At 59.0% G+C, this 15552-nt stretch overlaps 2 protein-coding genes across 2 annotated transcripts in view; one reads left to right on the top strand and one right to left on the bottom strand.

Annotated features, from left to right (window-relative positions):
• Positions 1–5200, bottom strand: part of LOC124095719 (maestro heat-like repeat family member 5) — a 60919-nt gene extending 55719 nt beyond the window's left edge. The window contains exon 1 of the mRNA XM_058580782.1: positions 5160–5200. Coding sequence (XP_058436765.1) covers positions 5160–5200 — 41 coding nt within the window. The remainder of the gene's footprint in view (positions 1–5159) is intronic.
• Positions 5201–10914: 5714 nt separating this feature from the next.
• On the top strand, positions 10915–15131 carry CUNH8orf90 (chromosome unknown C8orf90 homolog). Its single transcript, XM_046448952.1, has 2 exons — positions 10915–10981; positions 14665–15131. Exons 1-2 carry the CDS (start codon positions 10915–10917, stop codon positions 15129–15131), a joined length of 534 nt encoding a protein of 177 aa, XP_046304908.1.
• The last annotated feature ends 421 nt before the right edge of the window (positions 15132–15552 follow it).

Genomic DNA, 15552 nt, shown 5'->3' with positions numbered 1-15552 from the left:
CCACTACAAAAATTAATTCGTATTTAAGAATCTTGCCACAAAGAAAACTTGAGGTCCAGATGTTCCTTTAATCTTATCAAGCATTTAGGAAGAAATAATACTGATACCAAAACTCTTTCAGAAAATTGAAGAAGAGGGTACACTTCCCAACTCCTTCAGTCTGGCAAGCATTATTCTGATACCCAAACACACAATGATACTGCAAATAAATAAAAGTAGATCCCAATATCCTCCATTAACAGACACAAACTTTGTTAACAAAAGGATCCAAAATACAGACATACACTCATTCATCATGCCCAAGTGGGGCTTCTCTGGGGAACCCAAGGCTGCCTGATGATTTGAAAATCAATCCGTGTACTTCACCATATTGACAGACTCATGAAGAAAATGATATGATCATCTCAATAAGCGCAGAGAAAGCGTTTGACAAAATTCAACATCTAATCACAATAAAAACAGAAACTGAGGGAATTCCTTCAACCTGATAAGGGCATCTGTAAAAACCCTACAGTTGCATACTTAGAGGTGAAAGACTGAATGTTTCCCCACATGATTGGGACAGAGGCAAGGGTGAGCTGACCACTGCTGTTCAACGTCCTAATGTAGCCTTCTCATGGAGCAAGAAGTCAAGAAAAAATGATAAAGGCATGTAGTAAAATAATTATTATCTAAGTAGAAAATCCCAAAGGATCTACACAAAGGTACTAGAACTAAAAAGTTAGTGGAATTCTCTTCAAAATAGACCATATTTTAGGCCACAAAGCATCTCTTAGCAAATACATGAAAATCATTACAATTTCTTGCATCCTTTTAGATTATAATGAAATGATATTAGAAATCAACTTGACCAAACCCTACAACATGGAGATTGACCAATACTCTTCTGAATGATGAATGGGAGAAGAAATCAAGGGAGAAATTGAAAAATTCTTAGACTCAAAACGTACTAGAACTAAAAAGTAGTTCAGGAAATTTGTAAATTTTGTCAATATACAAAAATTGGTCATTTTTCCATATGTTAACAATGAGCTGTTGGAAACCGAAACAAAAGTGATAATGTACAATAGCACTAAAGATAGCATGAGGTATTTAGGTCTAAATCAAACAAAGGATTGTAAGTTCTGTATATTGCAAACTGCAAACTATTGATGAAAGAAACCAAGGAGACTTTAATAAGTGGAGAGACATACCAGGTTCGTGGATTGGAATACTTGATATTATTATTAAAACATTAATTTAAAAATCACATAACTTTTCAATGCAATTCCAAGTAAAATCCATATATATTATCCATATGAACTGTTTCTAAAATTTATATGGAAAAGAAAGAAACAGTAGCTAAAATGATTTTGAAAAGGGAAATTTGGAGGACGGATTTCAAGATGATCACCCATTTTAACACTTATCATAAGCTACGTAATCAAGGCAGGGTTATATTGATGAAAGCACAGAAGTATAAGTAAATGGGAGAAAACCTGGTGTCCAGGAAAAGATCCCCACATATAAGGACAGCTGAGTTATATAAAAGGTGTAAAAGCAATTCAATTAATAAAGGATAGCCGATTCAGCATATGGTGCTACAATGATTGGATATATCCATACAAAAATAACCCACAGCCCATACTTCACACCATATGCAAAAATCAACTCAAAATAGGGCCTGGAGATGAAAGTAAAACCCAAACTTCTGAAACTTCTAGAAGAAAATATAGGAGAAAAGTCCTCAAGTCTTCAAGCTTGAATGAGTTAAAGATCTCTTAGATGTGACACTGAAAGCCCTTCTGTCCCTACAAGAAAACCTCACAAACTTGATAAAAATCAAGGGCTGCGTTTGAAAGCTATCCAGAATGAAAAGACGGCTGCAAACCTGGAGGGGCTATTTGCAGACCGCCTTGTGATAAGGGGCTCTGTCCAGAGTACACCAAGAACTCTCAGAACCAACCAAAGGCACACACGAGCAACCTGACAAACCTCAGAAGACTTGAACAGATGTCCGCCAGGGGAGACTCCAGGTGGAGACTGTAGAAAATCCTCAGCACTGTTTCTCCCGAGGTGAAGGAATCAGACCTGCAGTGGGACATCAGGGCACTTTTGCAAGAAGGGCTAACATCAGGAAAGCAAAGTGCCGGTGGCAGATGGGACGGAGCCTCAGGCAGGGTGGGAAGGCGCCCAGCGCCCTGCCCTACAGAGCTAGACTGCTGAGTGGGACTGGGCTGTCCAGCCCCTGGGCAGCTGCTCTGGTGGAATGGAACCTCCCGTTCACAGGAGCACTTCAGGCTGGCCTTATTTACCAAAAGTGACCAGAACCCAAGTGCTCTCGGCCAGGCGAAAGCAGGAACAAACCGAGTCACAGCCGCAGAGCGACCCAGTGGGAGAGGAAGTGAGTTACCACTGCAGGAGACCCGCACGATTCTGCACTGGCCGTGTCAACTGGCAGAAGTGGACCCCAGAGCCACTGCCTCGTGGCTTCATCTCCCACGGCACTGGGAAAGGTGGGACCACAGGGACGGAAAGCAGGTCGGCGGCTTTCCATCAGGGACAGGCAGCTGGGGAGGTCCCTGTGGGGGTGCAGAGGGCTTGGAGCGCCTTTGTGGCACTGGATACACAACCCCACGCATTTGTGACAGCTTGCAGAGCCGCACACTCAGAGGGCGGCTTTCATCATCCGTCATGTCACTGTGAAGAGAAGATGTGTGAGAACAGAAGCCCAGGCGCTGGGACCTCTTTCTTCCGGCTCCCCTGGAAGCTGCGCTGCCGTCTAGTGAGCTCTGGGTGTCGCTGGCCACCAGGCGCGCTCTGCCTCAGGGCCTTGTGCTGGCCTCTCCTGCAGTCGGGGGACAGTGTTCCCCAGAGAGCTGCTGGCCCAGCCCTTCCCCTCCTTCAAGTCTCTGCCCAGGTGACCCTTCCTGATGAACTTCCCTGAAATGGCCACGTGACCTCGCCCCCACCCGCGCGCCTCCCTGCGACTGTTCCTGTCACCCCTCACCATGTGGCCGTTGTTGTGTGATTTAAGCTACTGTGCCCCACACTGTGATGGAAGTCCCAGGGGCAGGGGTCTCTACGCTGTCCCCACACCCACAGAGTGCGTGGCACACGTTTGTGGGAAGAGCAGAGGGCTTGATGGTGCGTGAGGTGGCCAAGGCAGCCCCCAGCCCATCCTGCCTTTCGGAGGCAGCTGTGACGGCCCTTCCAGCTCACCAGGGCCTGGTGGTCTGTCCCCTGCAGCCAGCTGCACAGTACATGGGTGACCCCTGGGCTCGGCTTTGCTGGCTCCTCCTCCCTCTCCTTTCTCGTCCCCATGAGGTGCATTCCTGCCCGTCTGGGCTTTGGTGACCTGTCCTTGTGAAGGTCCCAGTGTCCACAGAAGCATTTGCCAAGTTCTGGGAGCAGAGAAGGGGAGGGGGCATCTGAGCTGAGTGGGGCTGGGTGGCCCCATCTGGCAGTCCCTGCTATGGACTGAATTGTGTCCCTGTTTGAATCCATACCAACCCCCAGTACAAGGGCATTTGGAGCTGGGGCCTCAGGGTGCTTAGGTTCAGGGGAGGCCGCGAGGGTGGGACCTTGTGGTGGGATTAGTGGCCTTGTAAGAAGAAATACAGGACAATTTGCTCTCTGCCCAGCGGCAAGAAAGGGACTGTCAGCAAGCAGGTAGCGGCCTCAGCAGAAGCCCAGGGCCAGCACCTTGGTCTTGAATGTCCTTCCTCTAGAGCCAAGAGGAGTGTGTCTGGGAGCAGACTAAGGGCGTCCCAGCCTTATGCAGCACCTGCCTCCATTCATCAGTGCATTTAGTAAGTGCCAACTGGGTGCAGGTGCCATTCCAGGGCCTGAGGACAACCGGGCTTGCATCCCGGGAAGAGGAAGACGGGACAGAGGAGTCAGGACAGCGCTGGCTGCATGTGATGCAAGAAGAGGCCGGAGTGGAAAGGGCCTGCTTGAGCCACCCCAAGAGCGGGTCAGGAGGCTGTCCCTGGGGCTGGGTGTGGTGACAGCACCTGGGAGCCGCAGCTCACCCCTGCTGGATGCACCGCAGCAGCACGGTGCGCAGCCTCCGCTGGGCCTCACCTGCCGCCCCACTGTTGCTGATGGGGACACATGTTCAGACCCACCCTGACTGCGCAGCTACGTCCTGGAGACCCTGTGTGCTGACAGCACTTGGGTCCCAGGGTGGGCAGCTCTGGGGTCCTCCAGCCCACCATCTCCACGAGGCCTGCACACACTTGACCCTCCCAGGACCTTCAGAGACCCAGCCCCTCCTGAGGGGAGACCCCCTTCCAGATGGCGGCTGTGGGCTGGCCTCCCTTGGCCATGGTGGCCATCAGAGTGGGTCACAAGCACACGTGAAGCCTGTTCCTTGCCCACTCCAAACGTGTCACAGCCTGCATGGCCTCCAGAGAGAAATGTGCTGTTAAAAACAGGAAAACGACAGAGCACCCCATGAGCAGGCATCTGCAGAGAGAGCTGGGCCGCGGCCCAGGAGGTGACAGGCCACAACCCGACAGACAGCTGTGCAGACCACCGTGCTCCTGGAGCACCACACGGCCATGACACCAGCCCTGCTCTAGACCCACGGCAGGGGCAGCCCTGGACGCGAGCCTGCCTGGTGCCCCCGCGGAGGGTGCCAGGCCCAGGAGGGTGCGGATGCCCCATCTGTCTGGGTTGCTGGGGACACGGAGGTAGCTGGGGGGCCTGGAAGTCCTAGAGAAGCCACCGTCTCCTCTTGTTCCCTTTTGTTCCCTCAGGAAACTGCCTGCCCTGTCCTCTCCCTTCTGCCCACCAGAACTCAATACCCAGAGCAGCAGTGGCCTGTCTCTGCTGTCCTTCCGACACTCCGTCCCTCCCACAGTCTCCTGTGACCCTTGCCCTTCCCTGTCTCAGGTGGCTTCCAGGCATGGCAAGGACAGAGCTGTGGCTCAGTCCAGGTCCCGTCCCTTCTGGCCTTCTCCAACACGCGGGGTGGCGGTGTCATGGGCCCACCCAAGCCCCTCCCCACTGCTCCTGGTGGCACGAGCTCCTGGGTGCAGGGCTGGGATCATCCCAGGTGCTTCCTTGGACGGGGCCTTGTGCCCTGTGCCCTACAGGGAGGGAGTCACTTTCCCAGAAGATGGAGACCCAGCAGCACCCCAGGCTCCCACGTGCCCCCGGGCGGCTGAGCTGACCTGGGGTTGCGGGGCATGGCTGACGACGTCCCACCAGCCATGATGCGGCTGCGTGGCTTTTCAGAGTGCTGCCTGTCCATGATCAGGGTGCAGTTTGGAGGACCCACAGAACCCAGCCGCCAGCTCTGTGCTCACACCTGTCGGGCCAGCCTTATTTCTGGGAATTGCTCCTGCCCGACCCTGGCCAGGCCTGACCTCACCCTGAGGTCACAGTGGCTCCAGTGTCCATGGCGTACTTCCCAGGCCCAGCCTGTTGAGGCAAGGCTGTTGAGGGCGGTAGGTGTGTGTGCACCCGTGTGCTCACATCTGTGTGTGTCCACGTGGACTTGTGCTCCCACGGAGGCCTTGGGCCTATTCCTTCCTTCTCTGGGTCTCAGTTGTCCCCTGTGAGAGTTGGGGATCCGGCTTGGCCATTTGTTTGCTGGACCTTGTGCCGATGGCAAGTCCAGGGATGGAGGGGTGACTTTGAGGCCTTGTTCTGAGAACTTGAGGCCCTCAACTCTCCTCTGAGGTCCTCTCCCACTACCAGGACAGGGAGCAGACAGCCCAGGGCTCAGAGAGGGAACAGGGCAGGACGGCTTCCTGGGATTAAGTCCAGCCACGCTCTACGGACCCTGGGACCTGGAGCCGGCCACTCAGCCTCTTTGCCCCTTGGTTTCCCATCTGCTGCAGGGAAGCAGAGCCGTCCATCTCCTGGACTACACTGGGGTCGTGAGAAGCTCCGCACTGGTCCGCGCCTGGCAGGCTCGGGGACCTGAGGTTCCGGTACCAGCACCATGGACAAACCAGGTCACCCATGCCCCAGCCCAAAGGCACCTCGGCCAAAGAAGACCAAGTGATGTCGCTGGCAGCCAATGGAGAAGGAACCTGCGTGTCCGGCCTCGGGGAGTGCTGGACTCGGGAGCAGGAAGCACCATGTGCAGCCAAAAAATAGCGCGAGCAAGCCCAGAACGCGCCGGCCTGGGAACCGTGGACTCCCATCCTCTCTGCCTCTGAGCACGGTGGGTGACTGTTAAAGTAAGTCCATTCACAGAGGAGGATCCTGGGCAGCTGAGCCTGCAGAGCTGCCGAGCAGGCATCTGGGGTCTGGCCAGCCCCGATGCCTGCCTCAGTTCATACAGCCCTCCCCCAGTGCCTCCACGTGGCCCCTGCTGGCCATGTTGTTTGGTGGCATTGGGCCGGCGGTGACAGGATCGCAAGACTGATACCTGGATTTTCAAGAGCAGCCGTGGAAACCTCAGCAGACACCGCCCGCCTCCTCCCTCCCTGCTCCTGGGCGCCATCTATGCTGTTGAGGTCACTTGTGTCCATGGCATCTGTGGGGGCAGAACACCATATCGTGGTGGCTTCCCCAGTGCTGTGTCCCATGGCGTCTCACAGAGGCTTGAAACCAGCCAGGGTGGCACTGACACCACAGACTGGCAGAGCCAAGTCACAGGTGAGTGGGGTGATAAACACGGCCAATGGGAAGGCGGCTCCCTGCCCCAGGAATGTGGAATTGCAGCCAGGAGTGAGGCTTTGGGACTAGAAGCAAGGACCCTTGGGGCGGCCATGGCCTATCTCAGGTGGAAATGGGTTCCGAGGGAAGCCGAGCCCAAGAGGAACGAGTCTTGGAGCTTCGCAGGTCCTGCCTCAGGCCCTCCATGAGCCTGTGGGCCTTCACGGCTCCCAGACCCACTCACACCTGGACCGTGGAGGGCAGGTGAGGCCGCCTGTTTCCACAGGAAGGCATGTTTCAGAGTAAGGAGATTTCCCCGCAAGTCACAGGCAGGTGAAATGCCAGCGGGCAGAAGGGCCACCAACCTCCCATATCTGGGGTGTCCCCAGGGAAGCAGAATGCAGGCAAGGGCTTCTAGCATTGCACTGGGCAGCAGGGAGTGGACTTGAACTGGCCAGGGACACAAGTCGGGGACACTGTCCATCTCCTCTTTGCCACTACATCTGAAAACAGATGTTGGCCATAGGGCCCTGGCTGGGCCAGCTGCGTGCCTGTCTTTCCATGAATCTCTTGGGCAGCAGTGAGCACCACCAACCTCCTCTGGACATACAGTCCCTGCCCAGTGGCCACTTTTCACATCAGCCTGAAGGCCAGACATGCCTGCTGTCCTGGGGTGAGGGTGAAGCTCAGGGGGTCATAATCTGGCTGAGGTGACACAGCAGTCAGTGGGAGAAGCAGGGCTTAAGCTCAGGCCCCAGAAAGAAGTCTGAGGCGAGGATGAGGCCACTGGACCACGAGGCACCTTCTCCCAAGGGTTCCAGCCAATGTGGTGGGGCAGAGCCCTTCCCACCCTGCAGCACGGTCTCATCTGCTTCCCCGAGCAGCCAGCAGGTGGTGCTGTGGGGCCAGACAGGACTCCAGGTGGGAGGGCCCCAGCAGGAAGGACGCAGGGGCCTAGGACCCAGCAGAGCCTGCTAACCAGCCCCAAGGTCCTGCAGCGACCTGCTCTCTCCAGCCGCATTCCCTCTAGCCAGAGACCAGTAGAGAGGCACCCTGGGTATGGGCACCCGGCATCCTGCTGCCTTAGGCTGGGCCTGGAGGTCTGGACACTGGTCCCACTGCCACACCTCTGCACAGGCCAACCTTCAGTAGGAGGCGGCCTGACGCAGGCCAGGGCAGCCCTCTTACCCTTGCCCCAGGCCCTCACCAACTCCCGGGGTCCCCAGGCTCAGGCAGCTGCTCTCGGGGCTTGTTTGGGCAGTGCCTTCTTCCTGGAACCTGTGCCTTCCTAAGGAAACTCCTTGGACTTTCCTGTTTGCCCCTAGAGACCCCAGCCCAGGCCACCTCCCCTTTGAAGCCACCCCAAGTTCTCTGGGCCTCCATAGTGTTTTTCTTTTCTTTTTTTGGTATTGGGGATTGAACCCTAGCCCTTTTTTGTATTTTATTTAGAGACTGGGTCTCACTGAGGTGCTTAGCGCCTCGATAAGTTGCTGAGGCTGGCTTTGAACTTGCCATCCCCCTGCCTCAGCCTCCCGAGCAGCTGGGAATACGGGTGGGTGCCACCACACCCGGCCACCACACCCTGTAGCTGTGCTGGGCCTGCCTGGAAGGTGGGACAGCGGAGGCTTTATGGACTGCAGGTGACAGGAGGGGCATGGCATGCACCTGGGCCCTTCCTCCAGCTGGCTGCCACCCCAGCGCCTCCCTTCTCAGGGGCATAAGCATCCAGTGGACCAACCTGCACCCTCCCCGAGCCTTCAAACCAACACCGGAAACTGTCAAACTCCTAGAGGAAAACGGGGGGGGGGGAAGCTGCTTGACATTGACCTTGGCAACGATGTTTTGGATGTGAAACCCAAAGCACAGGCGGAAAAGGCAGGAATAGACCTGGGAGACCACACGGATCTGAAGTGCTCCTGCACCAAAGGAGACAGTGGACAAATGGCTGGGAGGAGGCGTGGGCAAGCCCTGCACCTGGAGAGGGGTCAACGGCCAGACAGGTCAGGAACTGCTGCAGCCCACAGTGGGAACCACGCAGCCCAGCCACAAACAGGCAAAGGACTCAGATGCTTCTGCAAAGGAGAAAGGGGCTAATGGGTGCGGGGACAGGTGTCAGTGTTCACTGGGACCTGTGATGGAACCCTGAGGAACGTCAGCTCCCACCCCTGGAAGGCCACCACCAGAAAGCCAGACGAAGGGGCGAGGATGAAGGGAGCCTCGCACCTTGTTGGCGAGAATGTAAAATGGTGCAGCTGATATGGAAAACAGTGCGGAGGTTTCTCAAAAAATTAAAAATAGAAATGCCATCTGATGCAGCGATCTCACTTCTGGGTGTGCATCCGAAAGAACTGAAATCAGACTCTCCAAGAGCAGAGCGGCCACGCTCTCTGCAGCGTGGACCCAGAGCCAGGCGTGGACGCGGCTTGGGCTCCATCACTGGAGGAAGCACTAGGGAAGCGCCTTGGAGCACCCCCTGGCCCTAAAGCCAGGGACCACCCAGGCTGCCAGCATGTGGAACCTGGAGGACGTGCCAAGTGGGGTGACTGGCTGCAGTGGACATATGGCCTGGCCCACTGGATGGCCAGTCTAAAGCCAGCTGACTTCTGGAAGCAGAGTGTGCAGTGGCAGCTGGGGTGGGCAGGGGGTGCTGCCGCCGGAGGCATGGACCCATTGCTTCAGGACGTGTCGGTCCTGGGAATGCGCGGCCCGACACTGCTCTGTCTGTGCACTGGGCACCTAAGTGCAGCTCTCCACAAACAAACCCAAAACAACGACCGTGGACATCCCCAGCCTGGCCTGCGGCCTGGTCTGTACTGGCAGACCTTGGCCCCCTGGGGCTCTAGGCCTCCTTCTGTCTCTGCTGAGGCCCTGACAGGGGCCCAGGCCCCACTATGGCTCCAGCACTTCCTGGCTGAGCGTTTTCCTGTCCTGTCTCAGCCTCCCTGTCCTCTCCTGCGTGCGGGGACAGAGACCTGTGGGGGTGGGGGAGGCGGAGGTGGCTGGGGAGCCAGTCCTCAAGGCTGGGAGTGCTTCCTGACCAGGGTGGATTCCAGCTGTGTCTGCTGTCTCATTCCTTCTCCAAGGTACCTTTATTTTCTTGCTAACCTGTGGTAGGCTGTTTTCAGTCCCATTTTACAGAGGGGAAAACAGAGGCTCAGGGACATGAGGTGGGTGCCCAGCCCCAGTGAGCGAGGGTCCACCCAGAGCCCCAGCCTCTGCTGGGTCTCCTTTCCTGTGCCCCAGATTGGCTGATGGAAGTGGGAGGTGGGCTGGGCTCGTCTGGAGAGGGATTTCAGCCTCTCATGGTGGCTGAGCCAGAGGAGGTGGTGAAGGCCTTCCTGAGGGGCTCCCAGGGGTGAGTAGACGGGCAGCTGAGGGTCCTCACAGGGCACCATGGCCTCCCTCTCCACCTGGGGCTGGCCTGAGCCAAGGAACCTCAGCCAAGGGTGCTGGAGCGGGTCACCTGGTTCAGCCCTTGGCTATGGGGCCCCAGACCAGAGATGGGGCTGTGTGGGGGCTGGTGCCCGTGGGAGCCCATGGGAGCACAGCAGACCAGACCCAGCGAGGGGAGCTCCGTGGGAAGGCCAGCCAGGCCCTTGGGCTCTGAGGTATGGAGCAGGCCAGGGTTCCATGGGGGCACAGTGAGAGCAGGAACCGGAGGGTGAGGGTGTGCTCGTCTCGCAGGGGAGGCTGCTCACAGAGGTGTGGAGATGCAGGCACGCAGAGCCCCGGGTGGTGGCAGGCCCTGTTCTCCCACCACTTGGGGGAACCCACACCCCATGGGCTGAGGCCAGGGGCCTAGTCTCCCCAGTCATGGGCACTGTTAGACTTGTTAGACGGCTGGCTGGGCTTCCTGGGTCCTGGGACACTCATGGATGGGCACGTTTGGGGCAGGCTAATCACGGCTAGAGCAGGCCTTGGCTGCCCTGGGGACATGCACAGGCTGGAAATGTGGAGCCAGGCCGACATGGACAAGGAAGGAAGGGCCTGGGGCCAGCAGCCCGGAGGCCTCTGAGGCCAGGTGGGTCTTGATGGCCCCTGAGCAGGGCTGATGCTGGTCAGGTGGCCAGGAGCTTACTCTGCGGGGTGTGGCGAGGACAAATAAGCAAGAGCAGGTGGCCTGAGAGGAGCCTGCAGAGGGCAGGGAGGGCAGGCTGCCCACAGAGAGGCCAGTGCCCTGAGGCCATGACGCCCTTCGACCCCCGAGGGCCCACCTTCAGGTGGGGCCCCTTTAAATGGAAGGTTCTCTCCTTCTAGAAGCCCCCTCCCAGTTTCCTGGGCAGCCAGATAAACAGAAGCCTCAGCCCTGCTGCTGACATGGCTTCCCCCTGCTCTGGGGACCTCAGCCCCACACGCCTGCCCATTCCCCCTGTCGCCACTCCAGGTGAGATGCTCGGGGGAGGGTGGAGGATGGGGACAGGGACAGTGGCACCTGGGATCTGGGGTCATGGGAGACAAAAGCAGCATCTCGCCTCCCCTCCAGCAGGGGGTCTCTGCCAAGTCACAAAGGACGGTGCAGCAGGACCTGGCCAGGGTGGGGCACCAACCCCACCCTCTCAGGTGGTCCTCCATCTCCCCAGAGCCCACTCCCCCACCCAGCAGTGCTCCCAGGGGAGGGGGCTGCTCCCCTCCAGCCCTTGAAGCCCTGGCCTGCAGGAGCCAGGTTCTCCCCACTCCCCCTGCCTGAGGCCCTCTGGAATCAGGCCCTAGCTACAGGGAGGGGTGGCCGGCCACCCTCCAGGCCACTGCTCACTGGCCCTGCCTCTCTCCTGGCACTGTGGATTTCTCCCCTTCCGCTGGCTGGTTCGGGGCCTGGCTATGTCTCCCGAGGATCTTGTGCCCCCCACCTCAACCTGTTCAAGCCTCACCTGCACCAGGCTCACTCCTCCCTGTCTGTCTTGGGGCTCCTGTCCAGCCCCTGCCCCTAGAGGCGCTCCAGCTGCCGGGCAGGAGAGGGCCCTGGGCTTCCACCCTCTTTCCCACCCCCGCTGGCTCGCTTGCTCTCCTCGCACACCTCCCTCGCCAGGAGCACTCTCCTTTTCCTGAACCTGTCTGGCAAACCCCCAAAGCCCGCCCATCCTTGCTTGTGCCCACAGCTGGCAGAGCGGGGTTCTCACCTTCTGTTCTTGATGGCCAGCCTGCGGGGTGCCTCTGCCAGGCCGGCTCCCTGCCTGTCCTTGTCTGCCCAGCCTCCCTCTCCTAGCAACAGCCTGGCACCTTCTCTCTGGGCCCCTCCTCAGCCCAGCTGCTGGCCGCCGTCCTGTCTCCCTGAGAAACTGGAGCCATCAGAGGAAGACTCAGGCTCCCACCCCGGGTGCCCTGGCTCTGCCCTCCCCGCCTGCTCCCTGCAAGGCCAACATCCCGAGGCCCCCACTCCCTCCCTGCTCCTGCCTTGGGTGGCTCCCCCCTCGGGGCCTGTCCTCTCCACTCGGCTCCTATCAACATGAAAGCCCGCTGCTGTGCCTCCTCGCTTTTGACCCGACTGCGTCCTTAGCAGCTGCCCTATTTCTCTGCCCCCCATTTATAGCAAAACTCCTTGAAAAGGTTGCCATCCCTGCTGCCTCCAGATCTCCCCCATTTGCTCTTGAACCCACTGTCATCAGGCTTCAATTTCCAGCACTTCCTTAACGCAGCTCCGTCAAGGTCACTCACAGCCTCCCACTGCTAAATCCAAGGTCAGTTCTCAGGCCTCGTTTGACGTCACCCATTGGCAGCACATGATTCAGCCCCCTCTGGCCTCCAGAACCCCATGCTCTGGCACTACTGCCCCTCCAAGTCCCCTTCTGGCTCCTGTCCCTGACCTGGGAAGGACAGAGGGCCCAGGCTCTTGTCCGCTCACCCACTTGGTGATCTCACCCACTTCCATGACTGCAAATGCCATCTCTCAGGGTTTATCTCCAGCCTGGAGCCTCAGAGACGCTGCTGCCCCTCTTCCCCTGCCCATCTAAGGGCACCAACCCGCCCAAGTCTAAACTTGACTCCCTGGCCAACCTGCCCCCCCCCCCCCGCATCCCCATCTCAGTAAACGGTGCCTCCTGCCTCCTAGGCTGAGGCTCTCAGCGTCCTCCTCTTGACACTCCCCCTGCCCCACATTCCCACACCCGCAGGTCCAGCTGGTTCTAGCTTCAAGACAATTCAGAATCTGGGCACTCTCAGTCCACCCTCCCCAGCCCTCTCACCTGGCCTAGTATCCTGCTTCTGCCATCCTGACCCCTCCACCCACTGCAAAACAACCCAGACCCACCGTGAAATGCAGGCCCTCCCCTTGTGCCCCAGGGCTGTGATGAGGGGGCAGCACAGTGCTCTTCTCTCCTCGTTGGGGCCCCATCCACCTGGCCCTTCTCCAAAGCCTTTCCCACCACAACCCAGAGCAACACCCACAGCCCCTCCTCCGGCTTCCCCCTCCACTGGCTGGTACCGAATGGCAGTCCAGGTCAGTGGCCCCCAGCCCTGGGCCTCCAACCACTTTGCCAGAAGCCTGCAGAGAGGAGGTGCCAGGTGGACAGGACAGCTACAGCTTGGCCCTGAGGGGTGGAGCTCCGGGCATGGCCCTGCAGGCGCTGTCCGTGGTGCTGAGAGGCAGACCCCGAGCCTTGGGCTGGCAGGGTTCTGGGTGGTCCTTCCCCTGCTCCTGCTGGAGGGTCCTGGCACAGTCCCATGATGCTGTCCCAGCTGCCGACGCAGGAATGTGTCTTCTGGTGCTGGGACAGGTTGGCCAATGCCATCTCATTCGCAAGGCAGCAGGATAGGCGTGGTAGTCACCCTCTTCTAGAAGGGAAACAAGCCCCCAGAAGGCTGTGCAGGCTCTCAAGGGCAGAAAGGAGGACACCTGAGTGTCGCTGTGGCTGCAGCTGGTGCCTAGAGTGGTGTCTGGCACACAGTAGGTGCTCAACAAGTATCCGTGTGCGGGAGAATCCGAATCAGCCTCTGGAGTTGGGTGTGGCATAGTGGACCGTGACTGCCCAGCCCAGGGCTCCTGATTCAGCCTCCTTGTGCCTCTGGGCCTGGACTCCTGTCCGTCTCCTAGGGATGCTGGGAGGAGGCCTGGGGGTCCAGATTGGAGCCACATAGGGCTTCATACATCCATCCCCCAGGCTGCCTGTCCCCCAGTGGCCTGGTCTTTGTCCTGAGTCTAGCTCAGGGCCACTGATGTCCTCCCCACTGGACTTTGTGTTCTAGGAGGACCCAGGGCTGCCTTGGCCACTTCATTGTCCCCAGAGCAAAGCACATTTCATGAGTAGACAACTGAGAGAAAGATGAAGGGGTCTCTCCTGTGCTGGGCCCAGCAGCTCCCACAGCATGTGGACCACGGGCAGTGACCTGGGTTGCCTTCTAGAGACCATGAGTGGGCTTCCAGGGTGGTGGCCACCAAAACCCCTCAAGTGCCATGTGCACGCACACATTACTCTCTGAGAGTGGGTCCTGGGGTTCATAGATCTCCTGGGATCCACCTGACTCACATAAAGCCACAGAGATCTAGACCTGCTCCTGGGACCTTCCAACCTGACTGTCCCAAGAGGTCCCAGGGTCAGTTGTGTCAAGGCTGAGAAGCAGGCTGTCAGGCAGGCTCCTCCCACCTCCCTCTACCAGTCCTGGATTGGGTACCCACTTCCTCCTCACCTGGTCTGCCATGACCTCCAGGCAGGGCCCTTACAGTCCACTCTGTATTCAAAGCAGCCAGGGCAAACTTTCAAACTGAGTGGCCACTTCCTGCTGCCCCAAATGCCACGCCTGCAGGTGAACCCAATATCCTGTGCCTGTTTGGAGTCCCTGCATGGTCAGGCTGGCCAAACTAGCCTCCTTCCCATCTGGAACCTTCTGTACAAAAAACAGTGGCAGAGACTCTTCCACGCCCACAGCTCCCTCCTGCCCTTCACGGTTCGCTGGCGTTGCTAGCTGGGCCACCGCATGGCCCTCACCTTGCCCAGCCACAAGGTCTGCCTGTCCACCTCACAGGTGGCTCTTTCCCAGCTTCTCCCGCCTCTGCGCCTGGCCTCCCGCAGCTCCGCCCACTGCGCCGCGGTCACTGCCCCGGCCTGGCCTGCGCTCACTGTCTCCGCTCCGCAGGTCCCGCCGCGCCGCCCGAGCCCCGCTTCCCGGACATCTACGGCGGGGACGCGCAGCTCTGGGAGGCGCACTTCCGCGGCATCGGGCGCGCCTACCGCGCGCTGGGCAAGGAGGACGACTTCGCCATCCGCGTGCTCACCGAGGACTTCACGCTGCCCTTCCCGTTCGCCTGGCCGCCGGGGCCCGACCCCGCCCGCGGGCCTCTCTTCTACGACCCACAGGACCGCGCGGGCTTCGACTTCCTGCTGCGGGGTCCCGGCGCGCCGCCGCCCGCGCTGCTGCGGCCCCTCCACGCCACCGCGCAGGCGGCCGCGCGCAAGCGGCGCCTGGAGCAGCTGGCGCTCAGCTACGCCAGCGCGGGCCCCGGTCAGCCGTCCGGCCTCGTGCTGCTGGCCCCGGGCCCCGCCGCCTTCCCGCCCGAGGCCGGCCGTCCCGGCTGGGCGAGCCCCCGCGGCCCACGGGAGTGAATAAAGTGCGCTTCTCCCACCAGCCCCGAGTGCTCTCCGTGCACACCTGGGCAGGCGCCATCCCAGCTGCGCCCGGGGAGGCGGGTGGAGCCAGCGCGAGCTGACTGCATCCTAGCTGAGGCTAGGCCCAGCCAGGCCAGAGAGTGGTCTGTGGTGGGACCGGAAACCCACGGGAAAACCCAAGTGGCTCTCAAACGCGGGGAGAGTGAAAGAGCCCGGTGGCAATGGTCCCTGAGGCAGGCTGGTCCGCAGGGAGTGACGGGAGGAGGGAGGAGGACCCTGATGAGGGACGTGGGGGCCAGCCCCAGTGCCCACCCCCAGTGCCCACCTCTGGGATCTAGAGCAGTACTGTTGTGGGTAGATGTTAGGCAGCTTTCCGGTTTCCATGACAGCGCTTGGGGATGGGGTGGGGGGATGTGGC

This window comes from Marmota monax, unplaced genomic scaffold (assembly GCF_021218885.2).
Source record: "Marmota monax isolate L192 unplaced genomic scaffold, Marmota_monax_Labrador192_F-V1.1 WCK01_AAM20220418_F8-fsc00073, whole genome shotgun sequence".
Classification (NCBI taxonomy): Eukaryota; Metazoa; Chordata; class Mammalia; order Rodentia; family Sciuridae; genus Marmota; species Marmota monax.
The sequence above is the reverse complement of the archived record's forward strand: the minus strand, read 5'-3'. Positions and strand labels throughout refer to the sequence as shown.